Consider the following 27735-nt stretch of genomic DNA (forward strand, 5'->3'; position numbering starts at 1 on the left):
TATGATGAACGTAGTTTAATTAAGAATTCTAGCCATAGTCACATTACATCTCAACATCAATTCAGTCTTCCCACTGCATAAAGTTCTACATCCATACTTCTTAGAACAAGGAAGGGAAAATATCTTACAGTCTTCAATGCTTACATAATTTCTAAGATGCAAAATATTAGTGAAAACAGTAGTATTCTTTTGGCGTACTCTGAAGGTAGTGCTTACTGCTTTTAGCAAGAGAAGGGATTATAAATAAAAGTATTTGAATATTACAGAAGGGAAAAACTGTATCCAAAGTGTTTCACAGAATTAATGCTTTCAAACAGTACTTCAGCCCAGGAGAAGCACAACAAATCCCCGAAGGTTTCATTTTGCCCTGAAAGGCATTTGAAGCAGGAGTGTAACTCAACATATAGGGCAGTTAACTACACACATGTGGAAATCCACCTTTTAAAACCCAGTAACATTTATAGTGTTTGATTCCCTTGTACACAGGCACACACTTTGCTAGCTTCTCTTTCCCTTTCTAGAACTTAATGGGACTGTGCAATACTGGAGCAGTAGTCTAAAATATCCTGTATAGTGAACTCCATAGTAATTCCTGATCCAGGATAGCAGCGAGCTATCAGCCCTTCAAAGTGCTTGTATTGTCGTATAAATTCATCTTGCATGGAATGCCACACAACCTGCCAAAGAGAGAAAACTTTAGGAAAAAGTCAACTGGCACAATACACTACATTAATCAATTCTCAGTTCAGGTGTCATTTTACAGTCGAAGATTGCTAATAAAGTTCAATACATGGGGTTGCTGCATTAAAAAAAAAGATGGATGTTTTTACCCATTAAGATTGGTAATGTTGACATGACCTGTAATAAACATGCAAAGCACAAAATAGTAAAGAAGACAGGGAGGTTTTCCTAACAGAGGCACTGCTTTGTCTTTCAGGAAAACACCCTGAACCAGAAGAGTGCAACAATTCATGTTTCAGACTTTAAAAAGCTGTTTAAACAAGCTTAACTCAAGTCTACTTATCATTTACTCCAGTGAGAAAGTTTATGGAATATAAGAAAAACATTAGATAATACAACTATCAGAAAATATATATAACTGAAAGTATTCTGCTATAGTGCACCAGCTAAATTTCACATCAGGTTACTCATTCATTTAAATCTAGTTCTCTCCATTTCCAGTATATTTTTCAGAGAAGACGTCACCCATTAATGATCAGCTAGGAAATAATAAAGGAAGTTTCCTTCTGAACTTTATCTCCACCACTCTGGTTCAAATGAATATTAAAGAAATAGAAACAGAGCGGGATTATAAAAAAACCAAAAAGCTGCACTCAAAATTTATGTTTTCAGAGTTATGCTGAAATTCTCACAGAATACATGTGCAAAAGCCGTAATAAAAAGCCTCCCTGTAACATTATAGGGTTTTTAAGACATAATTTAGTTTACCTGAAGTAAGTTTTCTTCTTCACAGAGATGTTTATCTACCTTCTTGTAAAGATTATCCAAGCCCTTCTTCACTTCTTTACCGGGATATTCCTTTATAACTTTACGAAGCTCTTGTTTATTAAAAGCCAGCTGATAGCTTACTTCCTCTTCTCGTATACCTTGTGCCACACGAGCTTCAACACCTTCAAAAAAATGCTAACAACAAGTAACAGCATTAGTCACTATCATAAATCTGAGCTAATTAATTTAATTTGACAAGGATATGTGTGGTTAAATCTTGATTCTGCTTCATGACTGTTGTGTTCTCCCAATTTTTGTTTTGTAATTGGGCATGAAGTACTGCTCAGCTATAAAAATTAAAACACCGACCAACAATACAGCACTCCAAGAACTAGCATAAAACTGAAACCAATCATTTCTAGAAGCAATCAAGCTTTTCTTTGCAACCTTGTAACTAATAACCAATCGGCCTTAAGAACCTCACTCCATGAGCTAATAGCCAGGGATCCAAATACTGGATCTTTTGGATAAACTCACTAAGCACCTGAGCATCTTTATTTAAACCGTAATTACACACGAGCATATTTGTTCACAATTGCCCTCCCTTCTCATTGCCATTGACCAGTTTTCTCAACACAGTAAATATAAAATATTTTAGTAGAGGGAAATATTTCTGTGAACATGCAGGTTCAGCCTCAACAGTGCATCAGGTCTGGCTAGGACAGAGTTAACTCTCTAATTAATTTTCTCCACAGCAGCCTATAATGCTGTGTTTTGGATTTGTGGCTAAAACAGGGCTGATACCAACGTTTTGGTTATTGATGAACAGGTCAAACCTGATCAAATCATAGCACATAACATCATGCTCAGCTATAAAAATTAGGGTTGGTATTTGGCTTCAAGGTGGCTGTTGCTCAGAAACTGCCCAGGCATCAGTCTGCTTGTGGGAGGTAGTCAATGACAGCTTTTGCATCACTTACTTTATTTTTTTTCCCGTCTCCCTCTCTTCCCTTCTCTGATTAAACTGTCTTTATCTCCACCCCCAAGTTTTTTCACTTTTGCTGTTCCTATTGTCTCCCCTGGAGAGGGGGGGACTGAGCAGCAGTTAGTTACGTGGCAGCTTAGGTGCTGGTCAGAGTCAACCCAAAAGTGGGAAACAGCAATAAAGCATTTTAATTTTCAAAAAGAGATCTTAAATGTCTCAGAAAATGGATGCCTGAAATCCTGTTTATAGAAAAAGCCATGAACAGTGGGAGACATTCAAGAGGACAGAACTGAGTCTGAACCTAAATCACCACTCAGTTTAACATTTAGTTCAACTTCAGACATACAGAATTTTCCTATAACTTTTCTTCTTGTTTAACTGCTCAGAAACTACAGCAAATTTCTCTGCAGTTGAGATGACGAAGATTATCCCAAAACTCACGATTACTTTCCCCCTCACCTTCTTCTTCCTCAAAACCATTTGCTTAAGACACTGATGTTTAGTCAGTACTATTAATTGCCATGAAAAATTTGGTTATTTTCATCCAAGACTGTTACCCTCATGAGTACTCTTGCCAGACATGCTCCAGTCCAAAATAATAAAATAAGAGATTATGATAAATGCAGTGATAAAGAGATCAAATAATGCAAATTAAACATTCAAAAACTATTCTGTACCATTTAAATGAATGCTCAGATATACTCACATTTAATTTCTCAAGAGGCTGTCCAAGTGAGTAGATTACATAAGACTGAAGATGATCAGTGTATTTCTGTTTGGCTTCTTTTTTCTCAGCCTCCAGACAAGAAATTTTCAAGCGAGAAAGTGTTGCAAAAATATGATGAAAGTTCTCCATCATGACCACATCCCTGGGTGTCTTCTGGCTTTCATTAGCTACTTTCTCAACTTAAAGAAACAGGAAGCAAAATACTTAAAATACCAAAAGGACAACCAAATTCAGAAAAACATAACCAATAACCATACTGCTATCAAAAAAGGAATTTTGAATTTCATGTAACTGATTAACATTTGTATGAGTAGTTGTCAGAATTGCCACTAAATAAAATGCTACCTAAGAGCCTTCAAAAAAAGAAACAAATTCATACAGGCTCTAAGACCATGAAATTTATATGGCAAAAAAGTCACTTATAAAAAGGTACAAAATAGTGAGTATGTATGGTCTCATTTACAGATGTGAGGAACAAGTCACATTCTGGGGAGGCTTACAGGCATGCTTTCAGTACCCCTAATAAGTTTCATGTGATAGACCTTTTTAAGAAAAGTCACAGCAAAATCGATTCCCATCTTCACTAGGACAAAAATCTTCAATAAAATAGAGGGGTTTTTTTAAATGTACTTCTTAATCTCAGCTTTTGCTCATTAGCTTTATGGTCAAAATTACTGTCAGTCCCTAAATTTAATAATAAAAATGGATAATCGTGCACATAAATTTTTTATTTCCCCCTTCCCCTGATAAAAAAAAAATTAAAAAAAAAAAAAACAAAAACAAATAGGCAAAAAAAATTCTACCTATCCCTCCCTTACTGCACCTAAAAGTGGGCTGAAAGAGGATAGCTTCAACCAAGAGCAATTAAGTTTCTGTGCCCGTTCATCCATTAATCATTTTGCTGAGACTACCGGGATGCCCATCATGAAAGTGATCCAGGGCACCAGAGTATCAGTAATGACCACAGATTCATTCCAGTCAGAACACTGAACTACCAACTAGGAAAGATCTGCTACTGCCAGTTTTTGTTCTTCCTATATGACTTTTTACAGGGGGAAAAAAAGACAAGAAACCACTTCAAATTGAGCATGCCATGTTGCTGCCATCTCTTCTCCCTCTTCAGAGTCTTAACCACTTCCCTCTGACACAACTTGAAGTTACTTTACAGGTATGTACAAAGGGAAGTATCTAAAAAGTATACTACGATCAAAAGGATTACACTTGCTCACTTACAATAACAGAGACAACCAAAATTTCAGCACAGTCTTAAAAAAATCACCAGTTACTTGGGGCAAAATTATATGTAAACAGGTGGAAACAATTATTTTAGAAACTATGACAGCCTTGGAATACCTACCACTGTCAAAGACAGCTCTAATAAGTTTTATGTAGGCTTTATCTAGATCTCCTCGTCGTTCTGCATTTTTGAAAATTGATTCAGCAAGGGCTGCAAACTCTTCAAATTCAGCAACAAATGGAAGGATCCCAACTTTACTCTTCTTTGAGATTTTTACTTCATCCATCTGCTTCATCTGATTACTCTTTAATTTAAAAGAAGAACAAGTGTTAGGCTCCAGATCATGTAAGAAGTATTAAAAGAAAAATGCAGACATACTGAAAAATTGACATGTATCCAAACACAGAAATAGTTCTTTCAATTAGTACATCTATTCAGCCTTTCACCCTTTTTACGCTTAAAAACTTAAGTAAAATAATTGAACAGAAAAAGGAAAGATGGTCTTTTATTCTCCTTTATTTACTTAGTATTACCAAAAAAACACCCAATGAAAAAAACACCAAATTTATGCACCAGAAGCAATTAACAATTTTCATTTTATAATCTAACAAGGAACTTCACTTTTCTGGTTCAGCCAAGCTAACAATTCCTTTTGCTGCAGGAAGTTTCTTTAGTCTTCTATTGAAATTTTATTTCTGAGTGTAATAAAAAAATCTGTTTCAAAATATTTTAAGTATTAAACTGATCAAGAATGGTCAGTTTTATGATGTTTGCCTAGAGTCAAATTACATTTATGACAATAAAACAAAATTTTGTTTTCAGTAAACCTGCCACATTCCATATAATGGTCGTAACCGTATTAGTAAAAGGAAGTTTCAGACAGTAGAGGCTGTCTCTGCTACTGCCAAAAGACTTCACACCCTCGTAAGTCCCCAAGGTTTGGTTTCGGCAAGTAAAAAGGCAGAGAGCTATATTTTACCTAATGGACTTCAGTAATCTCTGTCGGAGTACAAGTTTAAACAAACAACTAAAAATGTCAACTACCTCAGAACCGTGACTGAGTGGTCTTATTTGTTACAAATAGCTACTTATTGAAGAAAACTGGAACAGAGAGGAAAAAAGAAACACAACCACCCTTTATTCGAAGGCTTGGCCAGTAGAAAAGCAATAAGGTTACTAATTTTCACTTCAAATTTAAAGCAAGAATTTAAGTATACAGAAGTGTAAAATCAAACTGGGTAGGAGTGGGCTTCCTATAATATTACCGTTAGCTTAATTAGAATAACTAAAGAACTTACAATGCACTTATCAAAGTTCCTTTTGACAGTCACCAAAACATTTCCAAGTGTTGTGCTGAGAAAGGACGCAGGGTCCACATTTTGTGCTGTCCATACATGATGACTCATCTTAACTAACATATAAAGGGAATTAAAGCTATCAATCTTGTCTCCCAGTGCTATAAGGTTATTCAGCTCAGGTTCAATACAACGAAATATTTTTGTCATCATTTGTCGGATCATGTCCTTCCTATTAAAAATGCATAAGAGGAAAATATTACTCTGACAGTTTACTAGGCTATTTTACATGGTTTTTGATATATTTATTTGATATAATAGTCTTATTTGCATTCAACAAGTCTCATGATTTTCAGAAAGTCAATACCACACAGTAAAAATCAATAGTCACAGGTATAAAATATTCCAAAAAGTATTTTCTCTGTGGAAGCTGCCACACACTCTCAGAACTTTGCTAAGCATATTTTCTATATTATAGTGCCTAATTTCAATTTGCAAACTATTAAGAGAATTAAACAGCTATATACAGAAACACCCATCCTATATAAAAAAAAATTCTTTTTACTGACACTCAGTGTCTAGGTAAAAATTAAAAGTTCACTGTTCATTTTCACTGAAAGGGAGCAGTTTCTGATTTTAGAGAAAAAAGTTTTATATGCCAGATAAACTCAAACATAGGCTTAAGAATCAATAATAAACAGCAGCACATACTCAGATGATACTGTTTGTGGAACACCAGAAGTGTACGAACGAGAGAAAGCTACTCCATCCATTTCCTCCACTTCGTTCTGTAAGAACAAGGAATGTATGTAACTATAAGGTTTGTCTCCAATTCTATATCTAAGCAGTTACTGTATCTGACAAAACCACTGTAGGTACTAGCTCCATACCCCCACCACCCCCTGCCTCCAGAGTGGAAAACTGAGCGGTTTGCAAGGTTCTGGTAATTTTCCAGTCATGTTCCACTGAATACAATACTATCCACGATTACTCCCTACTGTTTTCCTACGATGCATGATGAAGTGTTTCTTGAGATCTTATGAGAAGACAAAGCCATAGCAAAGGAAACATGTCAGTCCTTCTTTCACAGATTTTGTATTTATCAGCCAAAATTAAAGATCCTGCCAGTTCCTGAAGAAAAAGAAATTACTTATCACCTGGATCACATAATCGCCGATAAATCCCAAAGTCCTCTTTTAAACAGGTCTCTTTTGAGGCCTGGTCAATACTTTCTACTTCAGTGACAGAGAATGTAAGTCCTACCGTTGTTCCAGACGTGCTCTGATGTTGCTGCAGTTTGAAAAATTTACTAATGAAGTCCTGTTCCGCCAGACACAGAGGCTCTAGTTCACTTAATACTTGCTCAAAAATCTAAAGAAAGTCAAAATATTTTATCAACACACCAAGTACTATGGACAGTTAGCAATACTAACTTTAATTGTTTGTTGCATAGACCTTCTATCTTCACTAAGCTTTACTACTAGGCTTACTACTACTTAACAGGAATGGAAACAGCTTGTACTTAGATCTTTAAAAGCAATAGCTGCATCTTCAACACAGTCCTTTCTTATCCATGTAATACTGTGAAGAAAAGAACAATCTATGTTTTTCCATAACTAGAAGTTTTCTAGTCACAGCCTGAGGAAGCACTTTTGTGCTATACTGGAAACATTCGCATTTTCATAGTAAGTCATGGGGTCTGCCACCATCTTTTCTGCCTGGGTTGCTGAGTGGAGGAAGACAAAATCCTCAGGGAAGAAAAACAGGTCAACTGTGTATGTAGAAGTTAACTGCTGTGTAGAAAAAGTAGAAAAAGTTTCCACATAGCTGCTACAGAAACAAACAAGTAGGTTTTGTACTGAAGTATGCAACACAATATTTAGATTTAAACTAAAATGAAACAGTATTTTGGCAATAATTAATTACAATAATTTAATTCTATAAATACAAAATAAGGAAATTCTAAGTCAGATGTTAGACATACGCCTATTAGAAATTCCTCTGCAAGTACTTAAAGATTAAGACATGCAATAATTTACATAAATTGAAGCAATCTAAGCACATAGGAAATCCATGCTGATGAAAATTCCCATAGGAAACAAACCCCCAACAACCTAGTAGGTCAGCTCAATTGCTTACAACTCCATGTATACTGTCACATTCACATATCCCCAATGGGTGTGAGATACAAGTGAGAAATTGAAGATAATAGCACAATAATGGTATAAACCTGTTTTAACAAGTTAGTTTTTTAATTCTAGACAAGTTGCTGCTACCGGTTTGTAGTAACTTCACAGTTAATATTGTTTCAGGCATTTATTTCCTCCCAGAAAAAGACTGAGCAACGATTTGAAGAGGTCAGAAGAAAAACATTCATCTCCATCAAGTAATTCAGTAGAGAACAACAAAATTATTTTTATCTCTGACTGATAACTGCTCGTTTTCCTTCCACAGCACCGAGGAGTTAATTCTGCAAGAAATGGTGAGCACTGTCACTTTTAAAAAAAAAAAGTCAACAGATGCTGAGGACAGCAGGTTTTAAAACAGGATAAGGACACCCCAGTAATAACTTAGTGCTATTGGTTAAAATTTAAAATTGATGGTAACTAATGTGAAACCAGTATAAATAAAATTTTAGGGTCACTCTCAAGTCCTGGCTAAAATTCTTATCTTCCCTGTCTTTCACTTTTGCTTACATACTGGCAAAATGTCCTAGAACACTGAATGAATTGAGAAAAATAAAGTCAGTTGAGAATCCATCAGTTCCATTCCTATTTGCTTAAAAACTCGTATTTGGCTTAAACTTAACAGACCATTTTTTATCCTTGATATTCTTCAAAGATCATACACAGCATATAAAGGAACTAAACAGAATTGTATAATCTGATGACAATACTGTGATCTACGTATTTCTTAGGAACTGCCTTTATTAGATGTATGGTACACACAAATTTTGAAATTGACATGTTTTAAGATTTTAAAAGTACAGATTTTTGAACTATATAAGAAGGATATGTAAGATACTTCTAATACAAAACTAAGCAGGAATTCTATGTGATATTTTGGCTTTACCTTATCAAATTTTGTTCTGTCAGCCACATCCAGGTCAGAGGCAGACATGTTTCCCATGTCTAACAGTGAGGATGACTGAGACCTACGGTTTCCTGAACTCTGAACAGAGAGTTTATTTAGACTAGAAGTAGACCCGGTCAATTTCCCAGAACTTCCATGAAGACCTGTGAAATAAAGACACTATGAAGGAGGAAAGTGAAGGCAGAATAAAGTACTCAAGAATAGGTTTGTTACAGAACATAGGAGATCAAGAGCTGCTAGTAGTCCTATATTAAATGAAACAACTTTTGTTTAAGCTATAATGCTTTTGCTGTAAACATTATTATTTTCTCAATGTAAGGTAACTGAGATTCTTCAGCAATTTTCGAAGAACAATAAAACTATTTAAACTCTCATTGTAAAGTATGGAAAAAAGGTATAAAAGGAACAAAACTCTAAAATACAGTAACATGGCGATTGAAGATTGGAAAGCTAAGACCAGTTATGATCTTTGTGAATGTATTTTGGGCAAAGGTTGCCAGAAGCAGAAGAACTGAACCACAGGAGGGAAAAATATTAAAAAGTTTTATATACACAGACACTTTTTCATCTTGAACTTGATCTTTCTGCTGTTAACATCCTTTTATCTACACAGTTTGTTCCAGCTATTTTGCTGGATCTACAATCCCATAGTAACTCTGCTGCTAATGCTCTCCCTTCCTTTTGATCCTAATTAACATTCAATCATTTCTTCATGATACTGCTGGGCCTTCTCCTAGAAGCATGTATTTTCTTTTTTATTTCTTTTTCCCCCAATTTTTTCAGAAATGTTGGACCAGGACAGAGAAAGCTAATAACAAAAAAAGACCAAAAAATTATCAATATTAGATCTCCAAGTAAACTTGTCATATCTAAGCCACAAAGAAACTTAAAAGCAATCCTGCAAGCTTCATTTAACTGCTGTGTTGGTATCTAGTCTAGGGACACAAGACAAAGTCTATAGATCTAATCTAAATTGTCACTTCAACCTACTGGTAGAGTGGAAAACTATGACAAGCTCTCAGGCACAAACATATTTTGCTATCAACCAGTAGCATGGGAAAACCAAAAGATACTGCCTTTATGTGCAAACCTTCTCAAATTCTATGTTGGGACTTACAGCTGTGCTTTCTTTTTGCCTTGCAAGCCTGGTGATTCTGCTAATGTTTATTTCATTCTGAACAGAGTGCTTCAGTGTTAGGTAGATTCTCCCTGATGCAGCACTACATCGTAACATTGACACACATGCATTGACAATACCAACTAATGCAACTAGTTATACTCACTCTCAGTTTCCTGTTTGACAGCACTTTCTTTTCGAGGCAGTGTAGCTGGGATGGATTAGGTTGCAAGCATCAAAGACAAAGACAAGTTAAAATGCAGTTTGCACAAACCATGCACAAGATGCAAGTTAAGCTCTAACTGGAAAGAAACATGCGGAGAACTATAAGCAGCAAGTAACTACATTGCAAACACATTTAGTTGGAGAGGTACTATGCTAGAAATTCAGTATCTAAACTACACGGAAAATAGAGTAAGTTTCCAGGTATTAAAATTTGCTTTTTCTTATATAGTATGTTTGAAAAACATTTTTGATAACACATTCTGAGTTCTCCCAAATTGAGAAGTCCATTAAATTATTTGTCAGACTCAGTTTCCAAGATAAATCATATCAATAATAGACTTGAAGAAATTAAAATGTACTTATGGAATTTTTTTACTGAGTCGGAGATATCGTCCATCTTTTCAATTTAAAACACGTACCATTACTGCAGAGTAATTCATATTGACAGTAAGCTGGCTAACCTTTTCATAGTTGTTGCAAATCAGGGTGTTTACATAGAGAATACATCTTTTGCATTCATGCTGCACAAAAACAGATGACTGCAAATTTGGCGAGGATAAAAATAATAAACGTACAGTAAAAAAATTTATGAAGAGGTTTTTATATTTTTCCTGTTTGTTTTCAGAATTGAAGTTTCCTCAAGTGGACTTCAACATAAAATTTAAAGTAAATGGGCATTTGTAGAAAATATAGAATCCCTAGAGTAAAAGGCATTTGCATACATACACTAAAAGCAGTATGTGGTATTAAAAATATCTTGATGAGGATGGATGCTACAAGCCCCCCAAAATGGAGCAGGCAAGCAGAACCTACTGTAATAGAATGAGTAGATACTTCTAAATGCCACAAACATGTCTTAAATACCAGATGTTCTCAAGTAGGCAACACTACTGATAATTGTAACATCAAATTCAAATTTAATTCCAGTCTGGTTTTTAGATCTTGGGGATTTTGGCAGATTTTGAATAAAAAAAGGTTTAGGTATGATATATTTGGCATATGCAACTGTCATGCATTGGTCCCAGTTCTTCATCATCCCCAATTTCTAAACACATGGGACCTATTACAGAATGTGATGAACTACAAAGATCAGGCCCTGGACAATCAAGGGAGCCTTAGTGGCTTTTGGCAAGCTACATCATATAAACATATGACAGTAGTAGCACTCTTTCCAACACTGACTTTATGGTATTTAAGTATCAAAGTCTTGGCTTCATCAGAAAAGAAAAAAAAAAGAAAAAAGTCTACTTAAGACGAGTGTGAATGCTCATGACCCAGGCTGGGTTTTTTTGCCATAAAAATGCAGACAAAGAACCTTGCGCTAGCACAGAATGCCAGAGTTCTCCCAGCATCCCCTCTGCATTTGAGGCATTCAAACAGCAGTGCTACTCCCAAAGCACAAAAAAAAGGCAAGAACACACACCAACACAGCTTGGAAACATGTCATCTTTCGTATCTGAGTACAACTGGAGCATTATGCACCTACACTACTCCTTAAAAAAGTTTAGAAGTGAGGTATTTTGAAGCAGTACAATCACTACAATGAACACAGAAGCCTTCAAAATTGCACACCCTTACAAGGCATTACAAGATAAATAAATTTGCACAAATACATGACAGAAGTCTTCTCAAAGTGCAGCTTTTACTCTGGTGAATTGAAGGACCTCTTTCTCCAAAATGCCTGATTGCTGATATGCTGGTAACATTTACACAAGGTAGGGAACGGCCACGAAAACTGTCTCTTCACAAATACAAATCACAAAACAAGTGTCAAGACAAAGTGTTTAGAATGTTTCAGAAGTCAATTTGTATTAGGCTAAAGGGGTTTTTTTCTTGCAGTAAGATTGCTTTTTAAGATTTATGATTTTAAATGTTCTGACAATGACATCTTATGGTGCCTCTTGCTTTCCATGTCCAACAGCTTGCCAAAACTTATCTTTCCAGTTTTCCCTCTCTCAAACAAGCCTTACCACCTTCCTGCTTTCTTCCTTTCATTACATTTTTCTGGTTTTTACCATCAAACTTCAAAGCCAAAAGAGGCTGACAGAACTTACTACTTACTGCACATAATTTTGGAATTCAGAATTTGCAAACTGGTGAACCGTGGCAAATATAAATATTTTTAAAAGCTTTGAAACACAGACAATACATAAATATGCCTATACCACTGTTACTTTTTAAGTATCCAGGTTATTGTGTTTAAGCTTCACTTCCATATTCATGCTAGACTAATCCTAGCAGGAATACATACTCCCTTAATATAAATACCTACACATTAACAAATTATGATTTCTAGTCTCCGGCTACATAGGTAAATCCCCCTGAAAAAACACATTAAAATACATAAGTTTTATTAGGCAGAATCAGCATTAAAACCACTTCTTACAATCCACCCAAGATTTATCAAAAGCAGAAATAACAGCAGAAGGAACACAAAAGAACGCTGCCCGAACTTCTGTTAACTACAAGAGCTGATTTTTCAAATTTGTTCAGGTAATAAAGTGGGATAGTTCAAGTAATAAAAAGTGAGTGTAGATTTGAACACTGAGAGAAATATTGTATTTTATACTTTTATTTTGACCAATTTTACAAGATTTCAGTTGTGCTACTTTGGCCTTGTGGAAGTCAGAAGTTTTACCAATCATATTTTTCATCCAACTTCTTCCATTTTGCCAAAAGTAAAGAATTTTACACCATTACAAAATTAGCCCTAGGTGTCGTAGTGAGTGTTTTATATGCAAATAATAAGATTTCAAAGCAAGATATGTGCCTTCTGGAAACTTACCAAACTTTTTTCCTTCTCTGGTTGTGCCTGTCATCTTGATCTTGGCAACTTCAAAGAAATCTTTTATTTCCCTTTCATAAAGTCGTGATAAATAATCCATATAATTCTTAAAAGAAAAATGTATATTTAGTTAACAGGTATTCATGCCGATTTTCTTCTATTATAGGTAAATAATTCTTAAAAACCTGTGAGTTTTCAAGTCCTACTAAATAACAAACTGGTTTGAACTACATAAGTCTATATATTTATGCAGCATGCACAAAATTACAGTAGTGATATTTAAGCAGCTTATATTCATTTTCATAGTGAGTTCACTGAGCATTAATCAGAAACTTCTACTTCCCCTCCACAAGGAAAAATATGTAATGTAGTACATGTAAATAGGATTACTAGTGGTAGAACATCACAGAATTCAATTCACGGGTAGAATGGTAAGAATTCAGCACCATTCTCTAAAATCTCTTTTATCAGACTCTTACTGTGCCCCCAAAAGCACACATATATATGCAATTCTCACATTTTTTTATTAGAAGATCACAAAGATGTCAACCATTCACTATCTGGCTTACACTGAAGGCAAATGAATAACTATTTCAAAGTCATTTTCAAAGTCTAACTTAAATCTTTCAATTTAAGAATGACAGTACCTTAAATGAAAAAGAAAAAGACTTGTTTTGGAAGGACTAACTCTTCCTTTACTTCTACCTGAACATTTTGTATACTTTTGTAGTAATTTTTTTACTGCAGGTTAGTTTTAAACAAGGTAGTTAAAAGTTACCTACATACAAGGGAAAAATGTTTCTATTTAATCTACTGTACAAGAGGCCTCTGAAGTTTTTGACACTCCCAAGTGAAATGAAGGTCTCTTGAAATAGAGATGTTACACAGGCAATAAGCACACCAATTTGGAATTAGCTTAATTATTTTTCTTACTAGGCTGTACAACGACAAACTTGTTTTACATAAATATTAAGACAAGTATCTTATGATACTTCAGAATAGGATGTTTGAGAAAAAAAACAAACAGAGCAGGATACCACAAACACTAAAAAATGAAGTTTCCTATTCTAAAAAGGAATTTAAAAAAAGAGGAGCAGTGAGTTATATTTAATAGATAGCAATATTAGAATGACATGTACATACAGGCAATTCTTTTGACTCTCAAGCCCAATCTATTATGTCTATTCTCTAGCATCATTTGAGCACTTCACATACCTTTGTTAGCCCTTCATATTTTCCATAATCTGTGTTCTTGAGCCACTCCATCAGTTTAGCATATCGAAGTAAATCTCTGTGAAATGGATGATGATTGGGTAATGTCAATTCAGCAGAGTGCTGGGCAAGAGTGGAACTCTGATCGTGACCCTTGACAAGAAAAAGTATTAAAGTAAATCTGGAAGCACTACACAGATGTACTAGAAGTTTCCTGAAAAACTTAATATGAAGACAGTATCTCCTTCAGACAAACAGGAAATCCTCAAAATACCTTGCATAGAAGCAAGGTCTAGAGATGCAGACTGAAAAGGACACCAAACATAATACACACACCAAGATATTACAGCCATGGCAGGTAGTACATCCTAATAAGCTTGTTCATTTTAAGGCTCTTTGCCTTCAGGGTGAGTTGCTTTGCCACTTTTTGGACAAGAATGCAATGTACACCTGAATGAAAGTTTAATGACCAGCATTCAATTGTTCCTGAAAAATTTTAAGAGATTATCACTTTATTCCTCTAAACTAAAAAAATAGCTGCTTCTGTTTAAAGATGTTTTTCTCATATACAAATTTCAAGTTCCCAGTAAACAGGTGTTAATGATGAGCATTACACCTCTCCTCTGAAAGCCTGCTCCAATTCAACATACTTTAGTTCATTTTGGCCAAGCTTTCCTTGATCAAATCTTAAAGACATCAGTGCACACACATTCTCTCCACACAAACAAACACACACAACCACTGTCAGTGAACATTTACTAAACGGTTTACAACGTGCAGCATAAACCAATCCATTTAACACAAGCTATTAACTTCATGCTCCTCCTTTAAGCAAAGATCCCATTATATTGCTAGAACATATGATTTAGCTTTTTTAAGCTTTCACTTGCTTACTGAGCAACTCAAGCTTCCCGAGCAATTCAGGAAGAGCAAGCAAGGCAACACCTCTGTGCAGCCACACAGCAGAACACACAACCACTATCCCTAGGTTAAAAGAATGGAGGGCAAGACTTAATTTCCAAATGGCTTTAATATTTTCTGTAAAGTCTTTTTTTACTGGGCTTGCAGTAAATACAGCAACAGAACTTACATTAAGTATAGTTTGTGCCATGGCAGCACACAAAGATTGTACTAATTGGTCTCCAATTCCTGCATCACATGCAGGTGGTTTATGCAGGTCAGTCAATGTCAGTCCCTGAGAGCATTCCTGATAGTTCCATCTTGGATATGACAAGTTAGCAGAATAAGCCATACCATTTAAAATGCCTTTGCATGTTTCTAAGTTGGAACAGAAGCCAGTCTGGATCAAAACTAAAGCAACTCTGTCTTACCCTTTTTCTGTTCTACCAGGTACTAATCAGTTCAAGCCTTTGGTTAGAGAAAGCTCTTCCACAATACATTCACAGACTTGTTTTAAAAAAAATTCTATTATTTAATTTGTAAAATACTAACTTTTACTAAGTAATGTGACATGAACACTGCCAGCTTGTGGATAAAGCTGAACTACTAGATACAATCATAGACCGGTTTGAGTTGGAAGGGACCTTAAATACCATTTAGTTCCAGCTCCCCTATGATGGGCAGGGACACCTTCACTAGACCAGGCTACCCTTGAACAACTGGACTTTAACACTTCCAGTGATGGGGCACCCACAAGTTCTTTGGCAACCTGTTTCAGGACTTTTTTGTATCTAACATGAGCGTGAACTTACTTTGACCCCTGTCCTTTTAACTACATAAACTGACTCACAAATAGACCCAAAGAAACAAGTCCTGGCCAACTTCACTAATTTATTCTCATAGAAAATGGGGAAGGATAACACTATAAATCTCACTTATAAAAACAATCATGTAGTCTGACTTCAACAAAAAGCTAACACAGTGTAATTATTGGAACATATAATTTGGAATTGGAATCCAGCCAGCATTAGCAACACAGCTGCTGTTGTGATTACTGAGGTCATTCTTGATACTGTGGGCATGCTTCTGGGCATACATATAGTAAATATTTTCAACAAATGTTTGATATGCTTCTACGAAGAAGAAATTAGAGAAACTCGCTTACCCCTGGTTTGTTACATTCCTACAGCATGCATTTTTAATGTTCAAGTCCATTATGGTTTACTGTAATTTACCTGGTGGCTTTCACAGCTTTCATCAACTATATCAGTCCAAATGCTTGTTCATATTACTGCTAAGAAATACTCAGCTATCTAAATTTCTATTGCTTCTTTCATGCAAACATTTTATTCATGTCCCTTTATTGCACACAACTTTTCTGGTTAGTAGTTGCTTTCTTCATAAAGCTAGATGACAAATTCCCTGACAGGGTAAATTTCTCTCTCCAGGCCAACTTTTCCACAGGACTCATCATTCTGGTTACAGTAAATTATGTCCTGTTCAAGCCTTCTCTAAAACCTTATGGAGCTTCTTGATGTACCTTTCCCACCTAATTAACAGGCTTTCTCTCATTATGCATAAAGTAAATCATTACCAAATGAAACCCCAAATTTGCTATTCAACTATTTCACAGTCTCAAAGCTTCAACCTACTTCATATCTCAAAGGCAAAAAGCCCAGAGTTGCCTTTGAGTGCTGAACTTGGTTGTTAAAAAATCTTTAAAGTAACAGACACACAGCTTAATCAATTATTAGTATTACACAATAAACACAAAGACATTAACTGTTAGTAAACAGTCTTTAACACTGCAGCAAATGGCAATCCGAAGTTGCATTTCTGTTTAAAATTTTTAATATTTATTCTCCTTTCAATGTAAAGGAGGTAAAGGACTTTAGTACCTTACAAGAGGAGTTTGAATCAAGCATTGAGTTATTTTGCTTTTCAAAAAATAAAGAGCAATTTCATACTTTCAAGAAAATATATTTAGGCCCAAATGTAAACATAACTATGTTTTTCCATCTAATGATTTCCAAATCAGAATGTCTTGCTAATATTAATAGCCGCCTAGACATCATCATGTTTTCTTTTGTCTTTTTAATTTCAAATTCTTTACCTTTATCTTAGTTTTTTCTGAAGTGCTTTAAAGTATTTTTTTAAGAAACATTCTAAACAAATAATGCAACTCTTCAGATATTAAAGGTAAAGTATTGGAGCTGGGAGTTTTCAACATCATCAGACTAAGAAATTGCTATATTCCTCAAACTAACAAAACAAGCCCATTTTAGTAATAGAACACAAACATTGCTGTACCTCCAACACTTGAACCTGTATCTCAAAATGAAGTACAAAACCTTTGTTTTTCCTCTTTTACAACAATGAAAAAGCTTTGCAGAGTCTCATCTCTTGCAGTTAATGAACTCTTCCTGCTTAAACTTAACAGCAAAGTCGTTAAGTTCTATCTGTTGATTAATACCTCACAGCTAACAGCAAGGCAAAATTTTCAAGGGCAAGTTTGTATGAAAAACAATGTGAGGCCACTACTAGTATCAGAATTTTAAAAATGTAAACTGCCCGTTGGTAATAGCATTCCCAATATACCTTAAGAGAGCACTGAACTGTGTCTTAAGAGTAAGAATTTCATCTAATACACATAATATTACACAGTAATAATAATCGCTTACCATTTTTAAAAAATAAAATCCTCAGAAGAGAACATCAGAAGGACATTCTGCTAAACAGCCACTTCCATACACAAGTCCAATATTCAAACTTTGTGGATGCATTTACACAGGACTTACACAACATAGCTTCTACTTGCTCATTTAAGGGCTGGGACACATAGTCTATACTCAGGTTTTCAAAATATGAAAAGTGACAGAGGAAAAATACCTTCTTAAGAAAAGAAGCTAAAGGCAAAAAAAATTAATATGCTGCAGAGCTGGAATTCTTCTGCGAAGTGAAGAAAATGTACGAAGCAGTTATCTCTGCCATAAAAAGCCAGGCTCTAAATGCCATTTTCCATACAATTATCCAGTGTTACTCTATTCCATTTTCTGCACACAGTCTAATACATTAAATTTAGAACTGTTCAACTTCTATTGTGCTAATATGTATAAAACCAGAATTACTGCTTTTTATTTACAAATATTGCAATTTCACACAATAGCAGTTTCTGTACTGTTGTACACATATTACTACTGAAAATATTTTTCCTCCATGCATCTCCATCTGTCTCTCAGCAATCTCTGGGGATCAGATCAGAGGAATGTTAGCTCATAAACAGATAAATAAAGCTTAAGGGCTGACAAAAATAACAGAAGTGAAAAGGGATGCAAGTCTGATGCTCTGTAATCAGTAAGGACACATTTCTTTTTGCAAAGTCAAAAATGCAGCTGCTAGTTAGATAATTCAAGCTCAGGAAAAAAAATTAGTTAGAAAATCTTGTACCAAACTCAATGTACTCACTGGAACTGAATGATAGGAGGACCTGTTATAGAGCTGAAGGAGGGTCTGAGTAAACTAATTGAAGATAAAAAACACATTAATTAAAAAACTGAAGCTAAAAAAACCACCCAGACTTTAAGAAACAAGTGTGAGGACAGTGTTTTGTGAACAATTTAAGTTAAGGAACAAAACCAGGGTTCAGACATTTTATTTTGTATGTTTGGTTTTGTTTTGGGGTTTTTTTTTATAGTCCTTGAATTTCAGACAGCAAGACCTTCCATGTTTTCAGCCTCTAACATCCTTAAAAAAAGGTCAGTGCTTCTTCTCCTCAATAATCAAGCTCTACAATTAAAATAAATCCTTATATATCACAAAATGCATTTAATTCAGATAGCAACCCCATTAAAAAGAGATGTTTGGGGGTTTTCTCAAATGTAAGACACTTCTGTAGGCAATTATAGTTTGGTATGCTTAGCAACATCTCTGCCTGAAGAGCTTCTAGCATTTACTGATTACAGCACAGAACATGTACAATTTTAGATAGACTGTTTTTCTTCTCCAGGAAAGTTTGTGACCCAAAATTTCATATTCAATAGTAAGAAATAATACCTGCTGAACAAATACGCTGTTCAAATGACTGGCGAGTCTCCGTGCAAACTGCTCACGCAAGTCACTAAACCGCTGCTGCTGCTGCTTCACTGCATGAAGCATATCATGTCCTACAAACAAAAAGGACTTTAGAGTGTGCAAAATATAAAGTAATATATTCTATATGGGAACCAAGAAGACCAGAGGTCACAATTCCTTCAGTCAACAGAACAAAACTTGCTACTAACTGGAAAGGCACTACCATAATAAATTTTGTTTGTCAGATGGTAGTCTAACAAAAACATTACCTGGACGAAGAGCTACATTCATACACTGAAGAAGGGCATCTGCTGCATTAGTGCAGGCCTCAATGCCTCGAGAAGATGTCAGATCTCCCTCCTGAAGGGCCTTTATATGGCCCTTAGCCAGATCCATGTGATTCTACAAAATAATGGATAGTATTGTCCATAAGCTGGAAAAAAGTTGGTTTGCTATGCTAGTGAACCAAGAAGAATAAATACAATTTCATCATCATAACTACTGAAATTAGTGCAACAATGAAACAGAAAAATAAGCTCATTATTTAAAGGAACCTCATACTAAAGAGGGTAGCAACCCGAAAGAATTTTATACCTTAAGAGAACAACCATAATAAACATAATAAAAATGCTTACCACTAAGAACTCTATCTCTGACAGTAGTTTAACATTATTTGTGTTGCTGAGATGAATTAGGTGGTTGCTTTCTGAAATTTGATCCATCTGCTCTTTTACACTCTGAAGCATTTCTTCGTAACTGCTCAGCTTTAGCTCGATTTGGTCAACTTCCTTTAGAGCTTCATCCAACAACTTCATCAATATATTCACCTGTTTCTCTGAGGCCATAATGGACTGAATATTTGCCTGTACAGAAAATAAAGCCACATTTTAGAAGACATGTTTATATCTCAAAAGCATTCTGATATCTCCTTCTCCCTCTATTACTGTCAAATAGTTTCCAAAACTCTTGATGAAATCAACAAAGTAAGATAAGCCATAGTGTTACTGAACACAGAAGTTCCTTAATCTATGACACTTCCTTATTTCAAAAAGATAAGATATAAACCCAAAACTTTGTTCAAGTTCTTAGGGCTGAAGTATTGATCTGCAGAAAAACAAAAAGCCCAACAGTAATCCCTACTATACCAGAACATTTTTACTTCCAAAAAAACCAGTGTAGGTGATAAGGTCAGATTTTCTGTTGCAAGATCAGCTGTCTCCATGACAGCAGCCATTTTCCAAATATACAAGAAACACACAACTTGATAATTTGAGCAGGTTGTTGATGGTTCCCTTACATGTGTACCCCCTGCATCTCCTAAGTTTTCCAAATGACCTCTAGAATGTTGGGTTGTCTAAGAAACATTTACATTTAAATATGTGACAGATCACATTAACTACCTTTTCAAAGAATGCTATGTGGTCAGTATCAAAGAGAGCAGTTGAACATGCTGGCACACTGTACCTTAGAAGGAATGCTTACCCCATCTAGCACTTGTAGCTCTCTTGACAACTTCTCTGCAAAGGCTTCAGCATTAGAAATAGCATATTCACACCCTTCCATCATTATTTCAATATCCTGTTCCTCTCTTGCATTTAACTCCTGGTATTCATCCACAGCTTCTTCATCACCTCCTGCTACACTTTGATTCTCTCCACTTGGAACAGATTCTTAGGCGGAGAAGGAAAATAAAACACCTTATCAAGTCCAGAAAGTCACAAGCATTTCAAGAGTACTTAAGTATGTTTAATTATCTGTAAGTAAATTACTCCATTAAACAACTCTCCCAACAAGCACCTGCTGCCTATGAACACTTTTTTCAAGTCTCAGTCTTCCACAAGCTTCATTACGATTTCCAGAACTGATTCCGAACAGCAATGTTTTCCAAATTGCAACATAAGCAAAATATAAATATCCACCTTCCTTTACTGCAAAGAACAAATCTAGTCTCAGTTTATTCACCTCTTACACTGGTAATCAGGATCAGAATATATTACAGTATTACACTGATTTGTTAGTGGAAAATCAGTGCAAGTTAGATTCTCTCTTTTGGTAGACAGAGCATAGGGGAAACATACAGATGTTGATTAAGATGTATATCACTCAATAAATATGTTATCTTGATGCTCAAGATGAGTTTCACAGCAGGAAAATCAGTACTGAGGTAAGTGCAAATCAAACAAACAATGCTTTTATTAACTATGCTTTCTCACAGCAGTGCTCAATTAATTTAACAAGCCACTCAAAAGGCTGACAAATGAATATTAACACAGTCCAGACAGAAAGTGTTCAGGACATTTGAAACATCTCTCTTATCTCTAGAAACTTGATAAGCTAACCAAAGCACTAAAAAAACAAACAAACAAAAAGAGTATTATTTAAGAAAATTGCTTACAAGGCAAAATAAAGGAAAAAGGTGTTACGCACCTTCTGCAACTTTAGGAAGTTCTGAAGAATTAAAAGGTATGGAAAAGCAGAGGAAAGGAAGCAGAGAATGTTAGCTAGACAAAGCACGAACAGTGTGTACACTTTCAAGTGGCACTAAGTTTGAATGTTTTATTATTGCACAAACTTCAAATGTTAGATGTTGGTTTAAAACAAATTCTGGTCAACACCAAAACACAGTAACGTCATCCTTCCTGTTTCACATTTCTAAGTCAAATTTTTCTGCACACACCAGTCTAGTATTTAATACAGTAGTTTCACCACTTCTGACAGACTCCATGTGATATACTCTTACTTACTAGGCTTTACTATAAAATACAACTATGGAAAGATAACGTGACCGTAAAAATACTAACCACAGGATAAGCAAACAAGATGCAAAGCCCTCCTTGTAACCAATCAGTCACATAAATTGTAATAGGGTCCAGCAGAACTTAGCACATGCCTCACAGCTAATGAACTAGAAATCTCCGATAAAACCTCACTAATTTCTAGAATGCTACAGATGCTCACTTTTTAAAGCATTCTTCTAATTCACAGGGAAATGAAAATGAGAACAAAAGCAGATTTGTTACACATTTAGACCTAGCAGATCTTGGAGGTAGATTTTATTTTGTTCAAGAAACAGAATGTCTTAGAAATACAGAAAGTTTATCAATATTTAGAACTTTGTTAATGAAGTATTTTGCCTTGGTTCTCAGTTTTCCAACAGAAAATCTGTTATATAGTCATCTTGCTTATCTGAAGACTTAGAAAATATAAAGTTAAAAAGAAATAAGAATAAGAAAACCCATCAGGATTAAGATTTTTTTTGTTAGTATATCTGTTTTACATCATTAATTACTAAACTTTATACATCAAATACAGTTGTAGAAATTTACCTTCCAACAGCTGTGAACTAACATTAATAAAGTCAATTTTCTTTCTAAGGTATCTCTGATTGAGTTTCCAGATACACGAAATGAAGGTGTTCTTTTCCACTGTGCTGCTTGCAACCCATTTGTACACTTTGTCAAAATGCAAATCAAATTCAGGACTCTCCTGCAAAAGATGAGATGTGTTACAGGCTCCGCAGTCAAATGATTCTCTAAGTAGCAGAGATTGTCCACGCATTTAATTATTGAGATGACAGGATAAAAATGAAATTACACAGATGCCAGCCTTAAGGTCATACAGCAATTTTAGGGCCCTCATGCACCTTAATAAAGGTGCTAAAACAGTGATAGTGAAAAACCAGAATCCAGGCTACGACGGAAGCATTTTGTCAAGCCAGGTAAGATGAAAATAACACAATACAGAGATGTGTAAGATTTTCAACAAACATTTGACAGTGCTGTCTGCCCTGAAACACCATCCTCAGAACGACTAATGCCTTCTAAATATAAGAATGGTAACTGGAGTTAACTGGACTGACACCATATAAAGCACAATTCAAGGATACTTAAGAGGATAGGCAAGAAGAAAAAAAAAAATATGAGCACCTTACACACTTTAGAGGTATGACAGTATTCAATAGGACTGAACAGGATAGAAAAAAATGGCATTTTAATAGCAAAAAACAATTATAGACGTATTTTCAAATAGATTTACTGCTTGACAAGAACATTATTTTGAAAACAACTGAATAAAGTACTATACTTTCAACAATCACTTATGAACTCAGTATGGACTGTAACTAGTAATAGCCTGTTTAAAATATCAAATTACAAGCATTTTACATGGTCCTTTTGATGAAAAATGTTATTGCCTCAATTACATGTTAAATTCTTACTTACATATAGTTTGTAAAATCTGCTACTGCTGCTACTTATTATATAGTCACTACTATCTGTAGAAGCAGGCAGCGCAAGAAACCACACGATGGGAAATTTTATTTTCTGTATACTACAATAAAAGCAGTTCTTTTTTTTGTAGCTTATATTGATAAATACAAGTACCATGTATTTCTAAAGAAACAGTATTCTTTTGTAAAATTTGACTTGTCTCACAACTAGCACAGGAGATGCCTGCATCAAAACAGTTGCATAGGTCCGTGTTTGGAAAGCAAAACACACAATGTACCTATCAACTTTAATTCTACCATTTTTTAATGCAGGAGTTTGGCATTCCACATTTGGTTTTTAAATGAAAATTTCAAAATCTGTCATTACAGTGGTATACACATCACAGCATATTTATGAAAACTGTTGCCAAATTCTGTTTTGCAATAAAAAGCCCTGAAAGACAGTAAAATTTCAACCTGACGGAAGCAATACTCCAACATGGTATTTAGGAACATCTAAAATCTAGCCAACCATTACTGGAATAACAAACCTATACTTGGCGAGGGGGAAATGAAAGATTTTTCAACTTTGAAGTTTTCTGTGCTATTCTTCCAAATAACCAGTTACCAGAACATAAAACCAAACATCATGGGATGAAAGCTTTTCCCCTCCTGCTTGTAAATCTTAGTTTATGACAACAAATGAATTTAAGTGGTCAAAAATAGGTTGCTCCTGTTGTTCTGTGGAAAAGTCCACCATATCAGGACTGTGTGCTTCCAGCTCACCCTCAAGCTTATTTACTGCTCATTAAGAACATTTTAAGTGTCCCAGTAAAAAAAAAACATTACATGTGGCAGAACACTTTTGACATTTTGACAAACTTATGACTATCATTAGCAGAACAGTCATAAATTTTCCTACTAGAAATTAAGCTTGGGAGAAAAAATTTATGTAAGACTTGAAACAGATGTTCTCTACAGTCACTGAGAGATCACTACAACTAACAGGGCAGAGATTGAGACTACTGCTATTCCAGCATATCTAGACTACTCTTACTCAATTTACCAGGGTTGTATTCTTGCAAAGGCTAAAAGAAAATGCAGGTACAGGCAGCACAGGAATGTATCATCTTAATTAACCTGTTATCAGTCTAATTTCTAAAGCAGCCTATATCAAAGAAATTAAGTCTAATTTGGAACCAAGAGGATGTTATGAGCAGAGGACTAAACAAAAAAGTGACACATACTTTAACAGCATCTTTGGCATCAACAACAGCAAGGTCTCGAAGCGCCCATGCAGTCTGCCTTTTGTAAAAATCTCCCTTGTCAGATTTTTTCACTTTTACCACGTTTACTTGGACTGGTCGTTCCGTTGTCACTATTAAATGAAGTAAGAGAGTAATTTCAAAACACACATGCTACTTTCACATCTGTTTCTGCTGTACTTCAACTTCTGAAACAAATTATCTGTGGGGGAGATTTCATAGTATTTATTTGAGGGAAAGAGACCCTTTGAAACATTTTCATCCACAATAACCATAGCTCAGTTTAAGTCTCAGTCAAACAGGTATACAACTCTATACAGCTTGTGAGGTAATGAACCCAATTTACAGCTATTTCTTTGATACAGCACATCTTGGACCATGACCATTTAACTGACAAGCACAGACACAAATGGAGAGTATAGTCAGAATAAGAACATTTTCAGGCATTTTTTAGTCAAAAGAATATTCTAGCAAGCCAATTTATTGACAGATCAACCCAAAGCACCTAATTTTTTTGAAGAGATAAAATGTAATAAACATACACTTAAAGGAACATTAGAACTCAATTCAGTTGCTGTGCCTTTCCTTGGACTCTAACCAATATTCTTTAAAGCATTTTATTTAGGCTTATCAGGCCAGATCATTACTAAACCCTGTTTTAAGCACTACATTAAGCCTGCTTCAAAAGCCCACCAGACCCAAAAGAATAATTTTGATTCTTTCATTACAAATTACAATGAGATCTGTAAATAAAAGTAGTGGACTTTGTTTCTTTTTTTAGTAGAAGCAATAATGAAAGTACAAGCTATAGCTAATTTTCTCCGTTAGGAATGGAAAGCACCTGTTTTATACAGGTCAAGAAAAAGGATTGTACATAAAGCTAAAACAAATGCAACCAAATAAAAAACAAAGGTGAAGACAAGAAATACAGTGTGGTATTCCTATGTACCTGTGGCACACAAAAAGCAGTTCCTCTTCTTTTTGCCTGCTTTGCACACGTTCACAATGCTCAATAAACGTTCATCATTGGGAGTGAAAATATCCCTCTGTAAAGCATGCTTGATAGCAGTCATTTTCTCTCAGCTGAAAGATTTTAGGAAGTAAAAATAAACTCAAGCACATTTAACAGACACACACAAAAAAAAGAACCAGTCATGTACCTACAGCAACTACAGAATCTTTAAACTCAATTTTACAAGTAACTTAATGAATCATAATCTAGACAGGCATGACTTGGGTAGAAAACCACACCACTTTATGAAAAAATCCAAAAGAGGCTTACTCTCTTATTTCAATTAGACAACTGTAATTTATTAACACTGGGATGATCCTTCAGCTTAATTTAATGGAGTACAAAAAGCTTCTTTGTAGTAAAGGGAAATATTACGCATTAACATAAAAAAAGTTGAAACTGGAATCACAACAAAAGGACCATCCAATGCTCAAGCTTGTAGAATTCAATCACATAAGAAAGCACAAAAAACAACAAACAAAACCAAAAACTCCACCAAGTTCCAGAAAATTAAGGAATTAGCAATATTCACTTGATTCAGAAAAGTTCCTCACACTACATAAAGATTCTATCTAGACTGAACAGAGAAACACATTAGACATCACATTTCAGTGTTTTTATTTAAATACAGAAGCTTCAATATTAACTAAGCCTTAAAATTCTACAATGCATTAAAAGCATGATTAATACACATGACACGCTATACTGCTTGATGTCAAGACAATATATGGAGATAAATTTCAGATCGGCTTGTTCTCTTGAAGATGCCTGAGTTGCTTTCTCTGATACGGGAAAGACAAAATCTTGGGCACTACAGTAATTTTAAAGATTAGTAACTCAAGAACTTGGGAAAACAAGGGCCACCATGCCAAAGTGGAAGCAGTATTGTCAAGTGCACAGAGCTCAGGGCACACTGTTTATAAGATGGCAGTGTACCACTCCATAGCTGCTAATAACTTTCCTTCTCTTCATCCAATGCTGGGCCCACCTTTTGCTTCCCAAATTGTACCAGGCTGACATTCCTGTTACTCTTCAATAGATGCATAAGATGAACACACAAAATACCGAAAATCTGCTGCATTTCAGATTCAGATGCCTCTTTCCTTCCTCATTTAGGATTTTTATTTTCTGCTCTAAGTCACAATCAAACTGCTACAAATTGCTAACTCTCCCATTTCAGTGCTAACACAAGTTGTCCAGGTTAGGCAGAATACCCCTTTCCCATAAAGCATAACATGATAAATCCAAGATCCAAGACCAGCTCTCACGTACAGTTCAACTTCTATTACAAACTCAGTCCCTTTAGTCACAGCCATCAAAACCTTCACAGTATGCCAGGACCAAGTACAAAATTAAGCTTTTCACACTTGAATCCTACTGTCTCCAAGGAACACAGAATTTAGCCTAAGGAGCTGGAAATAAAGCTCCTTCCTCAGGAAAAAAAGCTTCAAGAAAGCAGAGACCACACCAGACTTAGATAAATCCCTTTAGACATTGCTGCGTTTTTCCCTGTAATGTTCCAGGCAAAGGCTACGTGAAATCTGTCAGAGACATCACATCACAGACGCGGCCTGCCCAGGAAAGACACGCCAGATGTGGCACAGCAATGTGATAAGGCTGCTCAGCACTGCTTGGCCTCTCTCAGGATGGCCTGCCCAGGAAAGACACGCCAGATGTGGCACAGCAATGTGATAAGGCTGCTCAGCACTGCTTGGCCTCTCTCAGGATGCAAACAGGAAAACACGCTACCCCTGCATCCTACCGGGTTAGAACGTGACACAAGAGCGCAGCCCAACCACAGCACCCCCAGCAATCAATCAAAAGATCAATCAGAACAGGAAAACTCAGAAGTGCTACCTACAGCAGCGGCGGCCTCCCGAGGGCCCGTCCGACACCGCCTCACCGCCTCCCACCTGCGAGTCCCGCACAAGCCGCCCCCGACCCGCTCCCGCCACCGCCCCGCCCCAAGCTCGGCGGCACAGCCACGGCCGAGCCGGCCCGACGAGCACCGCAGCAGCCCCCCACTCGGACGGGGGAAGGGGCGGAGGGTGCCGGGACCGCCTCGCTCTCACCGCGGCGCCGGGACAGGGCCGGGAAGCGCTGGAAGCGAAGCGCCGGGAACGCGGCTCCTCCCGCCGCTGCTTCCGCCCACGTG

The 27735-nt window shown here is 35.9% G+C and overlaps 1 protein-coding gene across 10 annotated transcripts; it reads right to left on the minus strand.

Annotated features, from left to right (window-relative positions):
* Positions 1-27735, minus strand: EXOC1 (exocyst complex component 1). 10 transcript variants are annotated; one of them, XM_042053030.1, is made up of 21 exons: positions 27653-27735; positions 25518-25651; positions 24551-24681; positions 22423-22582; positions 21524-21544; positions 20579-20766; positions 19732-19959; positions 19366-19498; positions 19079-19188; positions 18491-18544; positions 14129-14278; positions 12914-13019; positions 10070-10114; positions 8766-8929; positions 6957-7064; positions 6405-6481; positions 5697-5925; positions 4519-4702; positions 3141-3340; positions 1450-1644; positions 1-677 (listed from the first exon to the last, which is right to left on the minus strand). In XM_042053030.1, exons 2-21 carry the CDS (start codon positions 25639-25641, stop codon positions 525-527), a joined length of 2760 nt encoding a protein of 919 aa, XP_041908964.1. In that variant the 5' UTR covers positions 25642-25651; positions 27653-27735; the 3' UTR covers positions 1-524. The 10 variants fall into 10 exon arrangements, with proteins under 10 accessions (XP_041908964.1, XP_041908967.1, XP_041908965.1 ...); XM_042053033.1 differs by having other exon boundaries at positions 27647-27684; XM_042053031.1 differs by lacking the exon at positions 27653-27735 and adding an exon at positions 27442-27544.

Source organism: Corvus kubaryi, unplaced genomic scaffold, assembly GCF_017639235.1.
Source record: "Corvus kubaryi isolate FWS band 111438036 unplaced genomic scaffold, C.kubaryi_AGA036_p1.0 split1-131, whole genome shotgun sequence".
Classification (NCBI taxonomy): domain Eukaryota; kingdom Metazoa; phylum Chordata; class Aves; order Passeriformes; family Corvidae; genus Corvus; species Corvus kubaryi.